Below are 24902 nucleotides of genomic sequence, written 5' to 3'. Positions count from 1 at the left end.
ACATAATGCAACTGATTTCTGAAATCAATATATTTATTGTGATATTTATTTATGTATTAGACTTTATTTTTGATGCATCTCTTTATCTAGTTTTATGATGTTAGATTTTTTCAGTAGCACAAAGTGTGTTTTGGTTTATTGTTAATGTCCTTAAAATAATATTCCTTGGATTTGGGAGTGAAGTAGGGCTTTATGCTACACTCATCTTGTTGGCTGTATTACGTCTGAGTTGAAATGATGTCAGAATGTTGTGCTAATCAGCGACTTTTGGATGGTGCAACATTGCATAAGCAGAGACATCAAAGTTATTGGAAAGGGTTAAAGGTTCAATGCCACCCGAGCGAGATGCAAAGGGGTGAGAACGGCTCCTGACAGGCACTCATAGGCAGGAGAACACCCGTAAATTACAAAATCGCTGGCAGGACCAAAGAGCGCAGAGTGTAATTGACTGTAATGAAACATTGTAATGAAATGATTGATCTAATTAGCTCTGCCTGGTTATCAGTTGTCCCCTCTGCATGAGGTGGGTGTCACAGTTTCATTCTTCATGCATGTAAGGCTTGGAACTGAGAAGGAGACCCACAGTGTTTGGTGTTGGTTATAATGTATATTTCTTCCACACTGATATATATCTATCTACAACTATAATAAGCTGCTTATCTTCTTCATCCATTTTCTGTACCCTAAATATGGAAGGGCCGTACCCAGTTTATCATATGGCACTTGAACAGGTTGTTTTATTATTAACTGTTAGGTAAGCAAAATTACAATAATAAAAATACTATTCTGAGCATTTTTTCTTAGACAAGCTGCAGATTTCTATTTCTAGCTAAGTTGTAACCTAAAACAGTGGAAAGTGCACATTTTTTTCGTAATACAACTGTTTGCTTAAAGGGGAAGTTCACCCTAACACTAAAATCTGTAAATCTACAGACATCCACGATCTAACACTAACCTATCTAACCCTGTAAAGCTAAATTAGCTATACATACCTTTTTTGAAGCCGCTCTGGTCTCCAGCGGTGGAAGCCCTGCAGAGGAGACAGCCGACAATGGCTGGGAAATTAATGGGAAGTGACCTCACCCATAGAGTTACTATGGGGCTTTTGTTGTCGGCTGCCTCTTCTGCACCCACCTCCTCAGTGAAGACGCCGCTGTGGGCTCAGCGTGGGACCAGACTGGAGCAGCTTAAAAAAGGTATGCATAGCGATTTCTTCTTTACAGGGTTAGATAGGTTAGTCTTAGATCATGGATGGATCTGTAGATTTACAGATTTTAGTGTTAAGGTGGACGTCTCCTTTAAGGAAACAGGGAGCTGAAACAACCATTCATGAAACATCTGTCTGACTTGTGGGGCCACAAAGAGGCAAATGTCTCACTAAGGGAGATATGCCATGACATAGCTGCCAATCCATAAAGACATAGTTCACCTTTACAGCCTATGCAGATAAGGGATGCCTGTAGAAAAAAGAAAACTGTGCAGCTTTCTCCAAGTTAAATGATGCACTTTCTATCGGAGTAGGCCATTTATGTACCTCATGAAGAATAACTGGAAAAGTCCTAGGACTCTGCTAAGAACGTTTCTAAGACACACCTTGCTGTTACTGTTCACCATCACAGGAGTGAGCTTTTTCTCTGATTCAAACCCTCTCAGGTGCGGTTTCTCTCCCATGATGCCGTAGCTCTGAGCTTAGCATTTGAAAGCCTGTGATGGTAAAGGTGAACAATAACAGCTAGGCATCTCTTATCAACATCCTAGGAGTTTTCCAGTCAGGTTTCATGAGGTATGTAAATGGCCTACACCTATAGCAAGGACATTATTCTGCTGTGGTCAAAGCTACACAGTTAGTTTTTATCTATCTGCATATGCATTTTATGCATTTTTTTTGTTTGTTTTTTTGGTTGGGTAAAGGTGAACTAAGCCTTTGAAGCAGAACTCCAGTCAAAATGTTTTTTGTTGCTTTGGATAGCAGGGGAAAATGTTGGAACCTTTGTCTGACTTTTTTTCTAATGCTGTCTGTGGCCCCCCTGGGTAGATAGGTTTTCCTTTTCTGTTCCGGGAAAACAGGAAGTAAATGGAAATCTCCCCAAAGTGGGGGGGGGGGCATTTTCACCTTTGACAGTTGTCACTGGAACAGGCATTCCCATTTCCAGCTTTACACTCTAAGGGCTCTTTCACACGGGCTTTCCGTATGTCCGCAAATCATCCTATTTTTTTGCGGATGATTTGCGGACATAATGTAAGTCTATGGCATTGCGGATGTCAGCGGAATACCATCCGCTGACATCCGATTTCCTTCCTTTCAGTTCTGTTCCGTTTTTTCGCACGGAACAGAACCCTATTTTTCCTCCGTTCAAAAAACGGTGTCATCCGCTGACATCCGCAATCCCCATAGACTTACATTAGGTCCGCATATCATCCGCAAACGGATGGGATGATATGCGGGCATACAGAAATGTCATCCGCTCCGTGAAAAAAAAAAAAAAAAGGACCGCAGCGGAGCTTTCACACGGAAAGCCCGTGTGAAAGAGCCCTTATGCAGGTGCAGTTACAAATGAGAGAAGTAGGTTTTTCCTTCATATACTGTGATTTAGGATTTAGGATTTTCCTGCACCTGGTGATAATGATCTTTGGGGCATTTCCAGTGAGGGAAATCTCCAAAATGGGGACACAAATGGCAAAGAAGCCTGACATTTGCACCCTACTCACTCTGTGCAAAACTACAAAAAACTGTTTGACTGGAGTTCCACATTAATGGCGTTGTCATACTACTGGGGCCCATCCTAGTGTTCTGCCTGACCTTATTAATGTATGAATGTGATGACATTCCTATTCACCTTCAAGAAAGGGAACCACTGATACCCACTCACATTCATTCAAAAAATTTGAAATTCTTTGTGCACCTTAACAATTGCAACTGAAATACTCTTTATCTACCCCAAAGGGAAGCTCAGCAACCAAATTAGGTGTATTGCTTGTGTATGGCTGCTCTTATGCCCGTTTCAAGCAAAACAAATTTGGAGCTGGAAGGACATATCCTTTAAGCTCAATTGACAAGGACAAACTGAATGTTTACCTTGGCTGTTTTAAATGATTTAATTTGCCTATGTGGGCTGAAACTAGAAGGCATAGGAGCTGCCTGGAGGTTCAAGGCTGCCTTTAAACCCCCCTTTGCTAACCACTATGATCTGCCTGTATACATTCATAGCATCACTTTCAAAACTAAACAGTCAAGTACCCGAATGATATAGATTAGTGTCATTAGTATGGATTACGCAATACTAAACACTTAACAGTTTGTATTCTAGCAATTTATTACTGTTTTATATTTTATGTAAGCATTTTCTAAAACATAACACTAATATTATACATTGTACCATATCTCTATCTCATACTGTACCTATGCAGTAGCAATTTTCTAAAAACAAATGTACATGTTATTAATCTAATAAATAAAAAAAATAAACAGAACTCAGTAAAGCAAAATTTCCTGAAATCAATGCTGAGAATAATGGAGTCAATGGATTATCTGAGAAATGGCAGTTTTAGTGTTCGTCAAACTTTGCGGCCTATTTGTAAAGATCAAAACGACATTATCCAATTTTTCCAATATTGTTACTTTTAATGCTGTTCGGGGCTTTTTCTCTACTCACTTTAATATACTTTAAAAAGGTAAAAATCTCTTTGTAAATCAGATTTGCTAATTTATTAAAGAAAAAAAAAAAAAAAATGTTGTCAGTTTGTCACCAATAATTTAGGTCACCGTAAACTAGGAGCCATCATTTCCAATAGAGGGGATCCAGACCAGGAATATTCCTTGAAGTGGAGTCATTTTTTTTTTTAACTGTATTCATAAATACATGTCCAGTTTACTTTCTTACATCTATTTTCCTCCTGTATTATCATTTGCAAATGATATAAAATGGAAACGTAGGGGTGACATATGGTGCAGAGTGGATAAACAAAAGACAAATTTTTCTGATCTATATAAATAGGCCACATAGTATAAATGATCATTCATAAAATTCTTATAATATGAATTAATGAATCTTTTCTAGTGATGTTATATTATATCAGGTCATTATTAATTCTTTCAAATCCCCATGCATGTATTTGATGTATGTCTGCTGATTAAAAATGATGAATATTTCTATAATGCATACAATCAGGGTTATATATGTATTTCAAGAACAGTGTTAAATTTTAATGAATTGTACAGTGCATTAAACTCCAACACTGGGGCCAATTGCTGAAAGCCTAAAGGGTCTGTTGCCTGGCCAGTGAGATTCCAGCAGTCACACTTCTGTGTGGTTAGAAAGTGATCTATAGACTATTGCTAGGGGTAACAAACAAAATCCTTTTCTCCTCCTCTTTTTTTTTTTTTCTTTTTTTTATAGATCTGCTTTATTGAAGCAGAGAATGGGGTACTTCTCGTGTGATGTGAATCACTAAAAGCTTTAATGAATTCTGGACTTCAAGAATAAAAGCATCAACCAGCTTTATTGCCATTCAGCAACAATGTCCATTTTTATTCTTGCTAAATGAAGTGGGCTTAAGTATTAAAAAGCCAATATGCTAGCCTGCTGTTATTTCCCTAAAATCTCCAGATTTACTTTTGCCCTAGCATACTGAAATTTGGAATTCTAAGTAGTAACTTGATTGTTGTCTGTTTGGGAATAAAAACAGCTCTTAGAAATTAGACACAGTTGTTAGCTGCCCTCATCAGTCTGCTTTTGATAGATCATGTTTGACAAATTTATCTTTATGTATGTATATATGCATCTATCTATCTATCTATCTATCTATCTATCTATCTATCTATCTATCTATCTATCTATCTATCTATCTATCTATCTATCTATCTATCTATCTATCTATCTATCTATCTATCTATCTATCTATCTATCTATCTATCTATCTATCTATCTATCTATCTATCTATCTATCTACACTCCTAACCACCTTGTTTCCCATAGTAAGTCCATATCGTTCTATAATATTTTTTAATAATAGTAGCAGTGACTAGTAGAGGCTGTGTATCAATAAACTCAATGCCAATCATAGATCATAATGTTGCCTAGAAGAACATTTATGAGAATATAATGCATAGTTTAGCTGCTAAGGCTTGTCCAATGCTTTAATTGTATGAAATATAAATTGCCAGGAGTTTCTTGGATGATTAACTTAAAGCTATTTCCACACTGATATTTTGCTGGAGTCTGGTTATGAACAGTATTATTTTTTTTTTTTTAGCAAGTTGAACAAATAGAATCTAGAACTGATACCCAGATCAACCATCTGACTGTGTTTTCATTTTCTAACATGCACTGCAAAAAGAAAAAGAAAGCTGGAATCCATTGGTTTCTGTGGGCAACATCTTTTCTTTCATCTTGGTTTTAATGAGCCCCCTGTGTATTTTATCATTTGACATAAACTGAGCATTAATAATCTGCAATGTGAGAATTTAGATAATGATGATCCCTGGCATGTAGATGGAATTGCACTTATCTGTGTGAAAAACATGAGACATGGAGAATGGTACTGTACCTGGCTGGCTCTGGAGATGGTCATGGGGTCGGATGGAGAGGACTTGGTGGCTGGTGGTAATGATGACAATGTCTGCAGAACAAAGCAGGGTCAGAAGCAGAATTCAGTCAGCTCTAGTAATAAAATGACCCCTTCACTGCCAACAGGCTGGAAAGCCATTATGGGGCACATGCTGTCTGGCATTGAAGGTGTCTAACCAAAGGGGGAGGAAACATAAAAACAAAGTAAAAAGCATTCTCAGGAAGAGCAAGGGTGGAGAGGAGGATGAATGACATTGGAATAGTGACAAAAAACAAAACTCTTTCAACAGGAAAGATAAGAAAGGAAAAAAATACCACCCCAAGCAACATATACAAGTCTAAGCAAATTAAATTGTTGCTACTATATGCGAGGAACCATAATCAGGAGATTTATAATGATATAACCAGTGTACTATTATGTGAGAAGGGAGGGTTTAACATAGTGAGGACCATACTAATCATGCAATTCTAGATAGCGCTGTTCATCAGGGGTTTTTAACTAACTACAGTCCTGGAGACCTGCAATAGTTGTTGTGAACAATTGTCGCAATGCGCAATGGTCAACAACCACTAAGGGTTCCTGCAGCCCATGTATTTAGTCTAAACTGTAATTTGTTACAAAACTGATCAGTTGCGGAGGCAGTGGTGATACTTGTTCTTGCCCAATGACACCAGGAGTCACAGGGGTTAATAATATCAAACATCTAAACAGGACACACCATTTTGGACCTTCTGCAGGTTTCAGGATTTACGTTCAAACAGTAGCTGCAGAAAGGCTACTGTTTACACTTAACAAAACCCCTTCAATTGCATGTCAATGAATTCACAAGTGAAAGACTAAGCAATTCAATAACAACTCTGTATTTATAGGAATTCACCTTTTCAATTATTCAAGAATTATTGATTTGATTGAGGCCTCCAGACTTACTTTGTTACTGTTTCTTTGTGATTTTTTAAAAGGCAGCCTGGGCTATTGGGAATTATAATTTAATGATCAGGTAATTGGGTAATATGTATAATGTCTTTCTAATAGGGTCAACTGTAACAGAAAATCTCATCTTTGTGTGGTTGCAGGCAAGTTGAATGACGTGCTGCCTTCTTATATTTCCATAGAGACACTAGTGGTGAGGTATTTCCACCAGAATTCCCAGTTCCACACACAGTTACAGTTCCTGTTACAAAACTAAACCAGAGAGTAACACCTGTGTTACAGTTTTGTCTCTGGGTAACGGGTGACAAAAGGATATAAAGGTTAGCAGGTAAATCAACCCATTGGTACCCACTCCATGTTGAGTGGAATTGGCATTTAAAGCACTTATATTCTCTTTTTTATTTTTGCATTGGCCCGTTTAATGCCTTAAAGCAATTACAGGTAAACCATTTTACATGGAATAAAAAGCCAAGCCATGCATCAATATTTAAGTCTTTTAAACCATTTTAGCAAATGGAATACACTGAATACAAGACAACCTAACACATCATGTATTTAAACAAGTACACACCTCTTGCTCCAAAAATATAGCAAAATAATTAATCACAAAGCATTTTCATAAAACATATATACTGGAAAAATATTTTTATTTAGGACAATAAAAAAGACTGTCAGTGATCAAGAGACATCAGCCTGCCATTATTATGTAACTTTATCTCTTCTCTTCTGTTTTTTTATTTGATCTCATAAGTATTTAATTTTTTGCACTACCAGAACACTTCTGTAATATTGGCTAGTCAGATTTGTTCTTAATAATGGTGAAAAAAATGGTGCTTCTATTGAACATTCATATGTGGTTTGTTGTTTTGCCTTTTCATATTTGTGTGAAAATATAGTCATAGTAATGTGTACCCTGGCTGGCATATTTCTGCTGGCACGGATGCTTAATACTTCATAACAACTGAAAAGAAGCAAAATCTAGTTTTCCAATCAACGATAATGGTCATGTCAATTAGAAAGCAAACACAATTTGTAACAGTGTTGTTTTCAGTGCTTCCAGTCCAAGCAAGACTGAATTATCCACCAGAATCATAGTGCCCTTGTACAAAATATGAGTTTCTTTGCCCTTTTTTATGTTCGCCATTACCCAAGAGTCTCTCTTGCTTCTGAAATCTAAATTTACTTACATTACTGTAAGCATAAAGGACAATTGGATAAGATTCACAGTGGCTGCAAGTCGGGTGGGAGAGAGCTGGAAACTCTGATAAGGAAATGTCTCTGCTGGCATCAAACAGATTTAGGATTCAGAATTTTCTGTATCTGGAATACCTGTTTTGGGTTCATTTAGAGGACGATATATAAAATGGTGGTATTGCCTTACCTTGGACCCAATGTTGCATTAAAAATTAAAAAGGTACATAAAACATAGGGATTACCAAACAAGTCCACCTCTTCACTTGGTTCAGAACTTTAAAGCAAGTGAAGCTCTAATTCAAATTTATTAGGCCTCATGCACACTAGACATTATATAAAAATGGCAGTAGTGTTAGCTGTAGAAAGCTGTAGCTGTAGAATGAGTTTTGCATTTTTAGCATTTTTTACAGTAGCGTTTTTTTGCTTTTTTTAGTTGTTTCCTTTTTTTTTTTTGTTTAGCAAAACAATACTCACACAAAGCTTATGGCCCAAAAACACTGATAAATGCAGAATAGCCGCATTTTTCAGTTTTTTAAAGTTAGAGCATTTCTACAGCTGAAAAACTCCTCCTTAAACCCACTAATTCTGGGAGTTTTTTTTTTACAACCAGAAAACGCCTCTGCCAAAAATTGCTGATAACTTCCTATGTGTGCGTGGACATAGGATAACATGCTGGGGAGTTTACTGGCTGCAGAAAAAAACGCCTGAAGCCAAAATAGCAGCTGTAAAAATGTCCAGTGTGCATGAGGCCTAAATGTCAAAGTCATGTGACCAACCTCACCTCCAATTACAGAATGCTCTCTACGGTGTTATGCAGCAAACACTGAGCAGAGCAGATAGTGATATTTGCGTTCCTTTAAAAAACTGCCCATTACTGCTGATACTTACCACCCTCTACACCCACCCTGTAAATCCAGAGGAGGAAAGTGAAAAAATCCCCATGTATGCTCCAGGTTCCCCTGGGCAGAAATTGTTCTTGCATACCCCAAGTTACTAAGTAGTTTACTCTGGTAGGTGAAGAGGTTTGTGGGGGAACGTAGGGAAGGTAAGTAAGGTATCAGTAGGAAAGGAAGGTTTGGGGTGGTCTATCAAGTAAACCTGTTTCTTTGTTCTGAATGAGCTAAATATGGATTCACTTTAAGCATATCCTTTTAGAAAGTAGACCCTTTGGGGTTGATTTACTAAAGGCAAATGGACTGTGCACTAGTGCAGTTGCTCCAGGGCTAGGAAAATAAGGTTTAGCTTCACTTTGTAAAGAGTACCAAATCACGTGCAAGATAAATTTAAAAAACAGCATTTTTGCTTGCACATGATTGGATGATGGAAGTCAGCAGAGCTTCTCCTCATTTACTAAGCTCTGGAGCAACTGCTCTTGCAAAATGCACAGTCTATTTGCCTTTAGTAAATCAATCCCTTTTTGTTGCCCGCTGCCTCAGTATTTTAACTGACAGCTATGAATATCTTAAGTAGAAAAGCGACTTCATATTGCTGCTATAGCAGTGTATCTATGTATTACTAAAAAACCTAATTCTTCTAGGAAAGCCAGCCATTTAACAGTGTGGGAAAGCCTGTAGAGTTACAAAACAACTGTGCAGAATTATTCGTTTGCACATTCTCAGTGCTGAGTGATAAGCTCTAACTGTGACATCCAAAAACCACAAAACTAGTAGTGTGACCTCAGTTAGGTTGTGAAAGGGATGTCTAACAAACCAACATAAATCATCTAACAAAATGATATCATAAATTCAACATTTCTCTGATCAGATCTGTTCAGTATGCTTTGTCAATGTTCCCTTTGTGTGTTATAGTATACTGTATGCTTTATTTCAGAACAAATGTTTTTTTCCATTAATGCTGGTAGTTGAAAGTAGATGTACAGCGACAAAATAGTGGCACACAAGTGTCTCTTGAAGACTGAAGAGTTAGAGGGACTTTTGAATATGGACATTTAGTCTAGCTGAGCCTTGCTGCTTTCCATTGCTGTTCATTAGCACTTTCACAATGTCAGTGGACATAGGAGAGAGTCAATGACCCTAAGACCACAGCACAGGACATGCATACAGTCATTCAGGGTAATGCAAAGTAAAAGCTTCAGAAGCAAGCTTTTGTTATTCAATGCCCTGAATTACCATATGACCGGCCTGTACGGCCATCCTAAGGGCTAGAAATCTATTTTTCTGGTTCATTGTGTTTGCAATGTTTGCTATTATATGCCAACAGAACACCACGGCTCAGCCAGAGGAGTACTGCAGAATAAACACCCATATCCAATCAGCCCACTATTTGTACTCTGTTAAATAGTCAGTCCATCTAAAAGTAATATTTTAATTATATGGAGTGCTTGAATAGCTGAGTCATTCCATAGCTTCTTAAATGTCTTGGATATTCCAGCATGGAGATCTCATACTCATAATAGCCATGAAAGTTGTGCAAACCAAGACACTCACATTTAATGATCTTGCCAATAATGTCCCAGGAATAAAAATGTATTGTGTGGTTTACTTTCCATCATCTACCAAAAACTGATATATTAATTTAGTGTGGACTGGCTCTTTAATGAATCTGTTAACTCAGGACTGGAAAAATATAGTAGTCTGAACTGCAAGCAAAACATCTTTACTTCTAAATGAAATATGATTGCATCCATTCCTGTGTTAGCTCGCTCTGTGCGCTAGAGCTTAAGTTCCTGTTCTTAATAACAATAAAGGGGCACAGAACACATACTTGTTTAATGCGATCAGGATTGACTGTTGTTTGTGGCTGCAGGATGCTAACTGGCTCGGTCTTGGCCACGTTTTGTGGCATTTCTCGTATCTTCTCTGCAATGAACCCATGGACGGCGTTGAGAGCTTCAACGGTGCCTTGGATCAGACAGACCCTCTCTGTGGTACCTGAAAAGATAGAAAGATACATACCTTAAAAATATATTTTTCATTTCATTACAATAGCATTTATTGAGTATTAAAAAACATTTGAATGTGCTACGGCAGATCTCTCCTCGGAGCTAACCTTTGAAAACTGGACCAAAATGAATGGTGCTGGAGTGGAGCAGTTTCCACTGGCAAACAAGCTGGTTTTACTGATAAAATCAGCCAAAGATTATATATTTGGGTCCATTGATGAAATGCTTTACTTCTGCCAGTTTTCATAAATAAGCCCCCAACCTCCCAATTATTACTGCTGTTCTTTGTCCTTGCTGAAATGGCCTTTTCAAGTGTGAAAAGGTTAAAACCCTTGTTGAGTTGTTATTGCTGTCCGTGTCCCTGTTGGGAAAAATTCACTCCCTCTCTGTGAACATTTGTTACTAAGAATGAAAGGAAGGAACAATTCAAAATTTTGAGTTGCCACCAGAACTAAGGGCAATTCTCGCAAATAGGACCCTAAAATGACCAAAACGAAAAATAAAGTTTTGGCTTTAAATACTTTAAGCAGTAAAAGAGAAGCAATGGATGAAATATACAAAGCTGAACTGAAATATAACAAAGCAAGCAAACTTATTACAATACAAATGTATAAATTAAGTAGTGGTAAAGGAACGGGCTTTTGATTTCTGCACTCTTTAATTCCAATTCTGGTCACAAGTTGTATCCATTAAAAAAATGTTACTGTCCATGCATATTAAGTTATTTTCTTCCCGCCCTCCTCACTTCCAGGTTTAATGGTACCCATTTACAGATTCTGGCTGTCAATTAATATCAATCAGTTCTTTTTTTTCCTTTGCGGATAATTAATGACAATATGGATATACATATTGAAACATGAAATAGATTAATCTATCTTTATAAAGGTTGCGTTGAAATATTAAATAGTCTCTTAACGAAATGATAACCAGAAAAGGAGGTTATATATCCCCCAAGGGCATTCTGAATATTTCACAGCCTATCTGGGGTTTAAATAATGGTCACGCAGTATTGGAAAGGTTTTCAGCAATATTAGGACTAAACAGTATACTGCATAATCCAGCCATTATGTTTCTGTGGAATTGTGTCCATAAATATACATGTCAAAGTTTCACTACATGATCTGATATCATTATAGTGGACCTTTGTCATATATTCCTCTTTACCTTTTCAGTTACAGGTTTCACACCGAAAAGCATGCAAATTCAATTACAGCATTTAGGCAATTGAGCTTATTTAGCCTGCACAAAGAGCAATCATGATGAGTTCTAACCCAAAGCAACTAAATTTAAGTAGAAGAATTTCAACTGCACTTTATATTACTAAAATGTATTCTGTGTTAAACACTAACATCAACTATCTTGGACTAACAATTCTTCAAATAACTGAGTGTATCAATGAAAAGGAAAGCGCATATCAATAGGTTTTGTGAAATGCAATACCTCATGTACAGGTAGACACACTGTAGTGTATCGATGTTACTAACAGAAAGATAGTGCCCTTAATTGTGATATATGACTATTGATGCTGCTAGCAAATGTTAATTGACGGGGAATATGATATACTGGATATGCCTTTTTGGATTTTAATCTGGTGAGTTTGCACTATCACACGATTGTGGATTTTGTTGTTTTTTTATTCACATGTTGACACCGGAATTATTTCTGTGGACTCTTTATTTGGTCAGTCGTATATACCTTGGACTATGTGCGGACTTCCCTTAAATTAGGGTGTGAGTACTGCCCAGCTAAGAATTTTATTTACAGCTGCAATTTTCGAGGCTAGGTATGCTCAATCCGGTCTACCAGATGCTCCTTTCTGTCTTTTACATACAAAGAGTAAGGTTTGCACAATCATGTGACAAAAGGCTCTCCCCCACCCAGCAGCACATGACAGAATATATAATAAGGTAATTAAAGTGGATATTCTGACTTCTGACTTAATTTTGGCTGGAGACACTGAAAGATCAGTGGGGGAGTTCTTGTTTTTCTATGGCAGATACAGAAGAATTACATAACTGAATAAGGTTTTACTCACATATTGGTAGACTAGGTCAATGCCTAATGGATAACATTAAATATATATATATATATATATATATATATATACATACATATACATACACACACACACACATACTCTTTATATATCCTAGGGTTAGTGGTGACCAAATATTTGCCCTTAAAACCCTTCTTCTGCCTACCTATGACTGTTACCCTATTTGGAACCTTCAAGAAAAAGAAAAATGAGGAGACTTTTGCCTCTACGTGGAGTATGAAATTCTGTGGCACGGGGCAGAATGGCACTCCACTGTGGAGATCAAGTAGATGTTTTGGGGTATAATTGGGCAGGTTGCCCCTGTTGATCAACACTTGTTGGAAAACGCGTTGGGTGTGGTGGCTATTCCTGGTTGCGCCGCTGTGATGTTTGCAGCGGCGTGACGCATGTGAGTTACCATGTTTTTGTATTTTTATTTTAACCAATAAATGGGATTTGCTTTTATGTTAACACTGGTGTCTCCTCCATTGAATGTTCGTGTGGAGTGTCTGAGATGGAGCCATGATGACGGGGAATATGATATACTGGATATGCCTTTTTGGATTTTAATCTGGTGAGTTTGCACTATCACACGATTGTGGATTTTGTTGTTTTTTTATTCACATGTTGACACCGGAATTATTTCTGTGGACTCTTTATTTGGTCAGTCGTATATACCTTGGACTATGTGCGGACTTCCCTTAAATTAGGGTGTGAGTACTGCCCAGCTAAGAATTTTATTTACAGCTGCAATTTTCTATATATATACTTTTTATAGATGGGTGTTGGCTTTATCAATGCTAGCTGCTTTTTCTATTAGTGTGCGTGGATTCTTCATTTTCCTATATTACTAAAACTAGAGCACTCAGAATCTGGTGCAGCTGTTCATGGCAACCAATCAACGTTTATCTCCAGTTTGTTTAATTAAGCTTTGACAATTAACACTGGAAGCTGATTGGTTTCTATGCAGAGCTGCTCCAGATTTTGCACTCTCCAGTTTTAGTAAATCCCCCCCAATGTGTCTTTAGCAAAGGACAGTGAGGTGTTGTAACCAATCAGAAGAGCTAATGTGACACTGATTGCTCAAAGGTTGATTGAGATACCACACAACAGCTGGTTTTTCCATTATGGGACTTAATAAATTAGCAAATAATTCTTTGGGCTTTACTAATTTCTGTGCAGTACGGAAATCCTACTGGAGGGCAACTGATATGGATACATTACAGAGTTGGAAGAGAGCATGTATAACAAAATGTCTGCCGTTAAGATTAATATACTGGTTGAGGTTCCTCTCTCTGCTGCACATGCTACCAAGTCATTGAAAACTACTGTTTATTATAACTTATCTAAGAGAAAAAAAATTCTCAAAGAAAAAAAATTCCACTACCTGTCGGGCAGGCATTATAAATTTATGAATGCCCTCTTATTTCTAGACTGACAAATACAATCAATATCTTTTGCTGGAAAATAGTCGGCGAGTGGAAGAAGAATTATCTCCCTTTATTTTAGTGCTTTTTGTTGCCATAAAGTGGCACAGCAATTCTCAGCGGTGATCCACACACCCGCCACGCTGGCAGAGCTGTGGTTACCACCGGTAATAAAAATAAAAACCGTAAATCAACAAACTTGAGGAAAATTTTGTCATGTTTAAAAGCTTTCAGGCTTCATTAGTGTCTAAAAGAAACAGCAGGGTCCTTCATCATGGTTACTGAGCTGACAGGACAGAGCACTGTATTATAATGCTGCTGAGACGTGCTCACATAAAGCAAGGGAAAAAAAAAATAGCTGTGATAAGTGCTTCCCGGACCACAGTATAAATCAGAAAAAGGCACAACATCTTCCTGCGGACACACAACCCTCCCTTTACTTTTTGATGCCAAGATCATATAATAATTTACATAACAAAGTACTTACTAGAATAACCCAAAAGAGGTAAGGTAAAGGTATAAAGACTTAAAGAAAGTTTACAGGAAAGCTTCTGCCATAGCTTTGTAAGATGCCACTATGGCCCTCAGCTGTCTAGAAAATTATTAATGTGCATTTAATAGATATACTATTGCTAAACTGCATATTCCATATAAATACCAATTGTGATTTAAAAACCGAGGAGACATTATTAAGCCAGTGTTTTTATTGTCCTTTATTTATATGTCCTATATTCAGCCCCTAAATACTGTGTCATTATGGTTACCCCATTATCCAGAATAAAACATTGGGGACACAGGGCTTTATATACAGTGTAGTATAAAAATACAACAGGTGGCAGTGTTGCTCATAGCAATCACATGTTTTGCATTTGCATATTTTCTGTCCTGTGTCAATGACAGTTTAAAGCCAATTGGTTTACAATGGAAAAACTGCAGAAATTCTTCAACCTAAGTTGCATTTTACTATGAAGACCTCCAAGGCAACCATGTCTATGCCTAAGCAGCCATGAATTAATTCAAACCATGGATAATGCTGATGTTTGCTTTAAAGCCCAATGGAAGTTTCAAAATCAGTAAGTGTGCCAAATAGTAACCAAATATAAATGCCATTTTGAATTATCCTACCTTACAATTCTGCCACAGTACATTTCTAATCACCGCTCTTTGTGGCAATGCAACTGCATAGGAAGAGGACACAGACCTGTGTGTAAGTAGCACTTCCACAGTTGGGAATTATCTTTGTTTTTCTGCATATTACTCTACAAGTAGTGATGTGGGTATGCTTGATTGTTTTTCCTGCCCTTGCTGCTGTGGACAAGATAATAGGTCCATGACAGCAAGAAGTTCTCATGAGAGAACCGAAAAAATTCAGGTTGCCAATAGCATTATAAAAATTTAAAAACACTTTCTTGTGCAAAACGAAGGTACTTGTACCCCAGAAAAAGGGGGATATAACTTGGGCTTCCCAGCAGGGTAAATCAGGTGCTTCCATAGATATAGATGATATTTGTCACTCTTAGGCACAAAAACATAATGTATTGAAGGGCTAATGCTTACTAGATGGGAAGGGATATACAAGAAACCAGAACCTGGGAGATTGAGGATCTGCAATAAGGCATTAATGAGTACAAAAATGAATAGAAGGATTTAGAATGATTACTATTATACAGGATTAAGAATGATTACTATTATATAGTGCCAACAGTTTGCGCAGCGCTTTACAACGTGAGGGCAGACACTACAGTTACAACACAATCCAATACAGGAGGGATCAGAGGGCCTTGCTCGTTAGAGCTTACCTAAATGTAGTTCATCCTTTATGGTTGCCCTTCGGAGGTCAGTTTTCAAAACACAGGTGAAGATCACCAGCCTGTATCCATCTTGCCTTCTAAAAGCTTGGGAATGGTTTGAACAATTCTTATCTTATCTTATTGGAGTAACTCCTTTTTTAAGCATAATGCATTTTCCATGTGTTAGCCTTTATGATTGTGCTAGTGAGACGGGGCCTTTTCACAATAGGTTTTTATTTTTTAAAGTATCTTTAATAGGAAATACTTTATCCCTTATGTTTTTGTCCCCGTTCTTTTTTTTGCAGATGCCTCGAGAGTGCTCAATATACAAAACCTTTTTGCTGACAAAGGGACCACAGGTGTCAGAAAGCAATTTTTTTGGAACCCGGCCTTAAACTGGATACACACTATGCAACTTTTGTTGGTAGATTTCCTTTAGATTTACCTTCAACTATGTAGTGCAAGGGCCTACATGATTGCATACAAATTGGAAGTGTTTAGGTCTGACTTCATATTATATGGTTTTGGTAAGTCTAAAGGAAAAAAATCTAAAGAAAATTGTGAGGATCCAACTTAAAGCGGAGTTCCACCCTAAAATAAAACTTACCTCCATCTTCATGCCCAGGGTCACCTGAAAAACAAATGGATAATCGCAATTTTTTTTTTTTTTTTTTTTACTTACCTGGTTTAGAAGAAAATATACTCACCTAACTTCCTCTTCCTCCCCTCGGCGGCCACGGCGATTCGCCACTTCCTGGCTTTGCAATGATTCCTGGGAGCTGAACGTCATCCTGCACTGGCCCCGATGTCAGTTCCGGTGCAGGCGCCGTCATACCTTGCTAAACAGCTTCTGGGCATGCCCAGAAGCTGTGCAGGGATGACGCTGAGGCACCGGAAGTGACGGCGGGGCCGGTGCAGTGCATCGTGGACCGAAGAAGATGGAAGAGGACGCAGAAGAGGATCGCGCTGGCTTCAAGCTGCCCACACCTGAGATGGCAGCGCTGGACAATACTTTTTCAAGGTAAGTATTTCTTCTAAAAGGTAAGTGCAACCCAGGACAGATCAGAGGCTAGCCATTGTGGAATGTACTAGCCCTGACTGTCCCCGGGGTATTTTTATTAAAAAAAGTATTCCCAGGGTGGAACTCCGCTTTAAGAGTTTACTATTGTTTTGGCATCCCATAGACAAGTAGATCCCAAAAGAACCTAGTAGACAGAAAGAAAACATCTGATCTGCTAGGGACCTGGCTCAGGACACAGAATACATTTACAAAAGATAAAATAAAAAACCCGAATGTGCAACATGCTGGATTAGCGGTGTAATGCATAACACAGTAATGTGACAAACCGTCTCACTAAATAGGAGATAAAGGTTAGCTCATTATATATTGAGCTCATTATCCTGAATTTATATATTTGCGTAAAACTTTGAATTAACTGCAGCCCGGAAATTTCATGGCAGAAGGGAAATTGGTAAAGCAGCTAATTCAAGTTGTTCTTAGTAATTTCTGTGGTCTGGCAACCTTCTTCCCACTAAGCTTCGACAAACATAACTTTTTATAACCTGCACAGAGCTGCCAGCTCCCCATTTATTGCCTAAAGAAAAGGACATTAAGTACATGTTTTCAATCTATCCTGCAGCAAGAACGCCCCATGTGATCTCAGCGAGACAAGCAGCTGCCTCAGTACCAACGCCGACTGCCTTTAGCTGCACTGTGCCTATGAGCTCATGGGTGCCAATACGGTTTCTTAATGTTTAAAGACAAATAAAATGAAATCTTAATGTGTTGCCCCAATCACTTAAAGACTGAGGGCTAATTGTAATAATTAGCAGGCAAATGGAATGTGCTAATTGTTCAGAGTGGCTAATTGCTAGTGTGTGACTGTCACTGGGTGAAAACTGTATTTATCCTGCACCCCCAGTCACCAGACACCACTCACCGCACAAGGAGAGATTTCCAGGGCAAATGATAAACTCCTTCCTGTAAGATCCCGAAATCTAACGACCAGATAAAGATCTTTTAACATTTTCAGTGCAAAGAAGACCCTGAAGCACAAATCTGAAAAACCGTATACGCATTAATATGTATGTAGCTTGCACTGATAAAGAAATATTGGAATGAAAAGGCTATAAAACTAAATGAAAGGAAAGAATGGGTGCCCCTAACATTCAATTACATTTCAGCTGATGGTTTTCTAATGCAGGTTACATAGAGAGTCAGCTTTTCTTTCTAAGTGCCAGACTTTTTCTTCCGTCCAATTTAGTTACCTTTCCTTTAGTACTAGAATAAGTCACATAAATACTGCAGGCAAGGAAAAGTGGCAAAAATACTTGCAACAACCAATAACATTTTAGATTTCAACTAACCTAACTTAAAATAATAAAAGATATTTCAACACAATAAATACATGATCATTTGCTTCAGTTTTATTTGGGAGGTCCCATATTTATGATGATGATGAAGATGGTGTGTGTGTTTGGTGTTGCTGAAGACATTGGCATAAGGATGGCGACTCTGCTGAAAAGCAAAAACAGTGAGCTTAAACGAGTGCTGTAGAGACTGGTAGGGCTTTATAAAACCTGAATAATAATAATGTTTAATCCCATTGGGCTCAACTGAAAATAACTTTTTTTTTTTTCTTTTAAAGGACACTTATTATTGTGCATGCTTGCATTCTAGCATATCACATGTTGCATAGCATCATGTGAAAGGTCTTGATTGGCTTTGCAATACATATAGTAGCTATAAAGTCTTTGTGATCTACTGGAGCACTGGCAAAAGACTTGTTCAGTTACATATACCTACAGCTGAAAAACAAACTGTATCTGTAAATACTTTTTTAGTATGTATCATTAGAGAAGTGAAGGGGTTAAAGTGTCATACTACAGATGCAAAGCATTAAACCCTACTGGTTTAAACCCCTTTCCATACTTTGATTCCTGCTGCTATAATCTGCCAAATGCCTTGTTAATCCCAGATCTAGGGGCAAGCATTATTTTTTGTGGGATTAAGCATATGCCACCCTTGAATGCTGGGACACAGATTAAGGAGATGCCACTGGGATACATATTAATAACTTATAAAAGATTGTTTCTTCCTCTATAGACAAGGAACATGGTGAATGGTGTTACTGGCTGCAAATAAATTCTCTTCCTGATATAGAGGGTTGCTATTAAAACACATCAAACAGTAGGAGGAAATCATTTTTTTACATTTATATGTTATAAAATAATGCGCAAATATGGCTGAGTCACTGTTTGTTTACTAAAAAGCACAGATGGCCACCGATAAAGCTGGGCTTAATTGGACAAGTTTAGTACTTTCAGCCACAGAAAATAATACTCAGGTTTCTATTACCTTGCTTCTACAATTTCTTATAACTTCAGTCTTTACTCATTTTTTTTTGTTATTAACACGAATAACAAACTGATATGTACAGTAAGCATCCATATTCTCCACAGATCATGGATCAAGGATAGATTGCATTTTTAAAGACCAGATTCCCTTATTGTTTAGTTTATGGGTAGTTGCATTGAAAAGCAGACACTTTTTCTGTGTGCTTTATTACAGAATTGTGTAAATATTTCTTAGCCTAAAATAATAAAGATGATTTATACTAATCTGCCTTGTTGCTTTTTAAATAAAATAAAATTTACACTCTGCAAATACAATATGCTGGTGAATAAAATATTTAATTTTGGTTTCCTCTTAGGATGAAAATTGTCTTGATTTAAAGACGTGTGACATTCATATCTTTCACCACTAGAGGGTGGCAAAACACATTTAGTATATTTATCTGATACATTGAAAGAAAATGTCATAAGTATAATAAATTCTAAGGAGCCTTTAATACTAACTGTAAATGATAATAGGTAAACTGACATTCTGAATTATGCATACATTCAAACATTTATTGATATATATATATAAATATATATATATATATATATATATATATATATATATATATATATATATATATATATAGATATATATATTTTTTTTAACTGTGAGAAAGAAAGATATTTAGCAGCTGGTGGAATGAAGAGTGTCTGCTCTGTCCACATTCAGGTGCATTTTAAGCCTATGTGCATGTGGGGTAATGTACATATATAATGGGGGTTAAATATTTATTCAGTAAACTGAAAAAAAATGTCTTAAGCAGAAAAATACACAAGGAGCCTGTAACTGCAAATGATAATAGGTAAACTGACATACTGTTTTTTTCATTCATATATATATATATAGTGACAGATCGAGATTTTGTCACAGTGAAAGTGGTCATTTAAAGGGCACAGAGTGTGCACATTGGCTCCGTGCAGGACTGCAGAGTGTAGATGTGCAGTGGAGAAAACTGCTTTTGTGGCTTTCTCCAGGTTTTGGTATACCTAGATGGAGCTCTGTAGTTTGGAGATTCCATAGTGTCTTGGGTGGGACAGAATCTCCAACCCTGTGTCCATGTTTTGTGGATGACCAGCAGGATGTGTGCTCAGGTGCACACAGCCCATATAATGAAAGTTTAGGAAGACCTCAGGACCCCCAGTTGGAGACGGCTCCACCCAAGAGAGACAGGAGGTCTCTAGGAGTCAGAGGCTGCAGGTGGCAGCCAGGGTACATGTGTGTCTGCAAGATACAGGTGACGACCTGAGGACTATGGCCCAAGTGAAGCTTTCAGGTTCGGAGAATTTATGGTCTGCAGACCAGCAGAAAGAGCAGAGGTACTGCAACTGAAAAGCTGAGTGAGAGCTTAAGAGTCGGATGGGCTAGCATTTTTTGTTTATCATATTTTGACTGGAGAAGAACCCCTGTGTAGGAAAAACCCTATATATTATGGACTTTCCTTGTACATTTTAATAAAAATGGGCTGTCATGCCCTAAAACCAAAGTAGTGACTGACGTGAATATATATACACCCATATACACATTTTTTTTTAACTGTGAGTAATACAGATATTTAGCTAGTGGTGAAATGAAGAGTATCTTCTCTGTCCACATTATGGTCCATTTTACACCTATGTGCATGCAGTAATGTACATGTATAATATGTAGCTTACTTGGTTTTATGTGCCCATTTAAAGTCCCTAATGTCATGTTTTAAATCATATTTTGTCCATGTGTTATCTAATATGGAAGAGAAATATTGAAGAACAGCAAAACAGTGCAAAGCATTCTAAAATCCACATCATTACGTGTAGTGTGCATTTATGTAAGTCTGCCATTGAAGTTAGTGTGCCTGCCTAATGTGGATTAATAAATAAAAATGGAAAATGTTCTATTAAAAAGTGCTGGTATGCAGGCATATGTGTGAAATATTTATACAGCCACCATGGGATTGATTTACTAAAACTGGAGAGTGCAATATCTGGTGCAGCTGTGCATGGCAGCCAATCAGCTGTTAACTTTAGCTTGTTCAATTAAGCTTTGACAAAAAAAAAAAATGGAAGCTGATTGCTTTCTATGCAGAGCTGCACCAGATTTTTCACTTTCCAGTATCAGTAAATCAACCCACATGTATGAAAATGTTTTTCCTAAGAACTGGAGTTGATTCTCAACAAACACCAATTAAATTCAGACTTTCAGGGTATGTCTGATGTTGGTTGATGGAGGAGCATTATTTCCTAACTGTAACTCTACAAGTTATCATCAAAAATGCAAAAATTGCCCTAAATAACCTCTGTTCTGTTGAAGGTGGAATCTAAGGGGTTGCTTTGCACAACGCAGTTTTTTACATGTCTTCTCTACTGTCACTGGAATTACAAAACATCCCAATGTATGAGAGATGTTACATACACACAGTAAAAAGTAGTTTTATGGAAATCCCTGTTTATTCAGTCATATTACCACTTAAAGTTCAACAACACATGCTGTATACACACATTTAATATCACCAACAAAATTAAGCATTTACATTAGTGTGATGTACTCAGTGAAGAACAATCATTGTTTGTATCAGATCACACATTACAGAGGAGGTTGTACGGAAATGTTTATTCATGACAAGATTATTTGTAATGATCACCAACAAAGAAGCCACTGTATCACATTGCAAGCTGACAGAGCATTTATAAAACGGTGGTGTTCCCTTAGACTCACAGCTCCATATATAAAATAAAAGAAGGGTGGTATAAAAAAAAAAGAAAAACGTACCTCCTTGTGGAATGCTGAGACCTCGGAAGGTAGACTCCAAAGAGGACATAATACCCAGAAACCTAGAATAGTCATCAGTAAGTGCCCACCAATGAGGCTTTATCTCTACTTACCACAGGTAAAGTCCAATTCCATTTTTTATTCAGTAGCCATGCAATTATAAACATAAAAATGATCTCTCGGGGCAATACTAACCTCCTTGTCCTATTCCAGGTTAAATGATGTCCAACATTACTCAACCCACTTTTGTGAGTGCATAGGGGTAGCTGGAATTGGACTTTAAGGTGCCATTTTAGCACAGGTGAGCTACTACATCACTTGTAAAACCCTATTCTAAAGCTGTAAAGAAAAAAAAAATATTCATTCTCCAAATGAAGCTTCTGAAATAATTTAAGTGATATGGGTGATCAGGGTACTACATGTTATTGACACCTTATACATAGTATCTGGACTGCAATGGTGCCTGGTTCCATTCAGTATTGCTGATTTAGTTCCAGGACAGCTTCAATGTGTTTGTTCTTTCAAGACTTTTTCTTCACACCAGCAGAGTGCACTAACACATGGCCGCTTAGTGTGCGGTGTGAAGGCGCTGCGACTTTTAATTCAGTTCTACTGGCTGCAGCTCAGTCAAATGTGGTGGATTCCATGGAACCATACTGCTCTGCATGTTGTACTTTTCTCAGTTGCCATGATAGAGTACAAGGCTTTTTGCTTTGTCTATGTGTTGGGATTGCATTGGGCAAGACTGACAAGACTGATGGTGTGAATAGGCACCTAAGAATTTAGTATAAAGTGAATTTACATGATCCTAATTTCCAGAACCTATGTTTTTGATCCAGAACAATACGCTCAATTTTGGGCCAGAGCATTAGGAAAAGGTCATGTCAAATAATGAGCAATGCTCTGCTCAAATCCTAATATTCTTTCGGGAGGAGCAGTTCTTTATTCACATTTATTTTCAAACAAACCTTACTAACGCTTGGAAAAGCCCTATTCCTTTGTTATGCTGAGTTTCAGTATTGCCTGGCCTGGATATTGATAAATGAGATTCTACCTGTGAGCTCTATATGGACAGTATACAAACTCCCCTGTGGTTTGACTGCTCCTCATTTGAAAATGTACATACTAAATGGAAATGTAGTACTGGGTCCTTCCCTCCTCCTGACTTTCACTGCTGCTTAACCATTTTCTTGGCTTTGTCTACTCTTTTGTATTAATCCCCGCCCTTCTAAAATGTGTATATGAAATGCTTAATTTGGTTTTGAATTGCAGCAGGATTTGTTTAACCCCCTGAAAGGGCAGATCTGAGCCTATATCAGTAGACAGATCGGAGGTTTTATTCTGGTGGACCATAGCACCCCTAATGTGCCAGTACAACGTTTCATACATGCACTCCTTCTCACTCCAAATGCAAGGATGATGAATGTGCAGATTAACGTGTTACATACCTTGTCTAGGGATTTAGTTTGACATGTTGTTCTTGTATTGCTTGGAAAAATGTTCATTAAACATTTATTGGAACTAAAACTATGCATAATAAGTCAGCCAGTAAAATCTAGAAGTCATTAAGACAATCTATTGTATCTTTGGTTACAAGGAAGAACTCTCACTCCTACCAGCGGGAAAGACAGTTCATACAACCACCATAGATGTATGGCAACGTGGTGCAAGGTTTTGCACTTACCATGAACCCTCTGTGAAAAGTTTTCCAGAGTTAGCATGAAGAGGGTGCCCTTGGGACTCAAGGTAATTAAAAGAACATTATGTCATACTATTCATTTCAACAAAAATCTTCCCAAATATTATTTGTGTGGTTAATGTATTTTATCCATGTTTTCTTTTTTTCTCGTAAAAGCCTCTAAAAGGCCTGAGACTGCTTCTGGTGACAATATCTTGGATGGGACATCAGCAGCCCCAGCAGACTCAAAGTTGTTACTCAAATTAACCTCTTTAGTATCCTCCTTTGCTCCCCCACCACAGTTTCTGTAGGGAAGTGAAGGGAGGTGTAGAAGAGCTGGGCCAGCACAGAGATTAATTAGACACTCCTAGAAGAAGGAAAGGGCTGTGATGTACAAGAGGGGAGCAGGCTCAGCTAGGGAATATACTCTTCCTGAAGTATTCACATATTCTAGCAAGTTCAGAGACACATTGCAAATTAATACAAAATATTTTATGGAACGGAAAAATACTGCAAGTAAGCATTTAGCATACTTGATATTATCTGTGTTTTACCTGCATTTTTTACTTGATGACTGGGTCTCTAGTGTCAGAAGAAGCACAATGTATTGGCAATTTGCCATTTTTTTTGCATTGTGACTAACATACAAGCTTAGTACCTGTAGTGCAGAGATCAGGAGAGCTAGGAAAACTCAGCATGGCTGCTACTGGAATGGGTCAGTATACAGAACCAAGGCCAAGTGCAATGTTAGGGTTTACATTACAGGTTATGTTAGGTTTTTGGCAGCGATTGGGGGTTCATTAGCTTTGAAGGTCAAGCTAAACATTTGCAGAGGGGATAAGTGTAATATTTGAGGAGTAATGGTTATGGGAGGCAGGTTAATTTAGGTATTAGGTTTGGTTTTAGGGGTTATGGGTTAGGCATTAAAGCATAGGTAAAGGGTTTGAGTTAGGGACAAAGGTTAAAACTCTGAGCAGGGGAGGGTTAAGTGTTAGGTATACTTTCATGTTTAGGATACTTAGATGAGCTGCAGGCTTTGCACATGTTCAGAGAACTCTGCTCTGAAAACTAATAGAACTGAGATCCAACAAACTGGGGTAGAATGGGTTTCAATATATGTAACAAAACAGCCCATGAGCAGCAAGCAGTGACAGCAGGTTGTATTACATGTACACAAGCTTGGGGTTGATTTACCAAAACTGGAGAGTGCAAAATCTGGTGCAGCTGTGC

General features: G+C 37.7%; 1 protein-coding gene across 5 annotated transcripts in view; it reads right to left on the bottom strand.

Moving 5' to 3' along the window:
- The window catches only part of NOVA1 (NOVA alternative splicing regulator 1), a 128583-nt gene that overhangs the window by 8412 nt on the left and 95269 nt on the right, over window positions 1-24902 (bottom strand). For 4 of the 5 annotated variants that reach the window (XM_082275570.1, XM_082275573.1, XM_082275572.1 and 1 more), the window contains exons 3-4: window positions 10417-10583; window positions 5548-5619 (exon numbers count right to left, since the gene is read on the bottom strand). In XM_082275570.1, coding sequence (XP_082131696.1) covers window positions 5548-5619; window positions 10417-10583 — 239 coding nt within the window. The remainder of the gene's footprint in view (window positions 1-5547; window positions 5620-10416; window positions 10584-24902) is intronic. The other variant, XM_082275571.1, reaches the window with a different exon arrangement.

The sequence above is a fragment of the Pelophylax lessonae genome (assembly GCF_965119305.1).
Source record: "Pelophylax lessonae genome assembly, chromosome: 13".
In the NCBI taxonomy this organism is placed as follows: Eukaryota; Metazoa; Chordata; class Amphibia; order Anura; family Ranidae; genus Pelophylax; species Pelophylax lessonae.
Note: the sequence above shows the minus strand (reverse complement) of the source record. Positions and strands in the feature narration are given on the sequence as shown.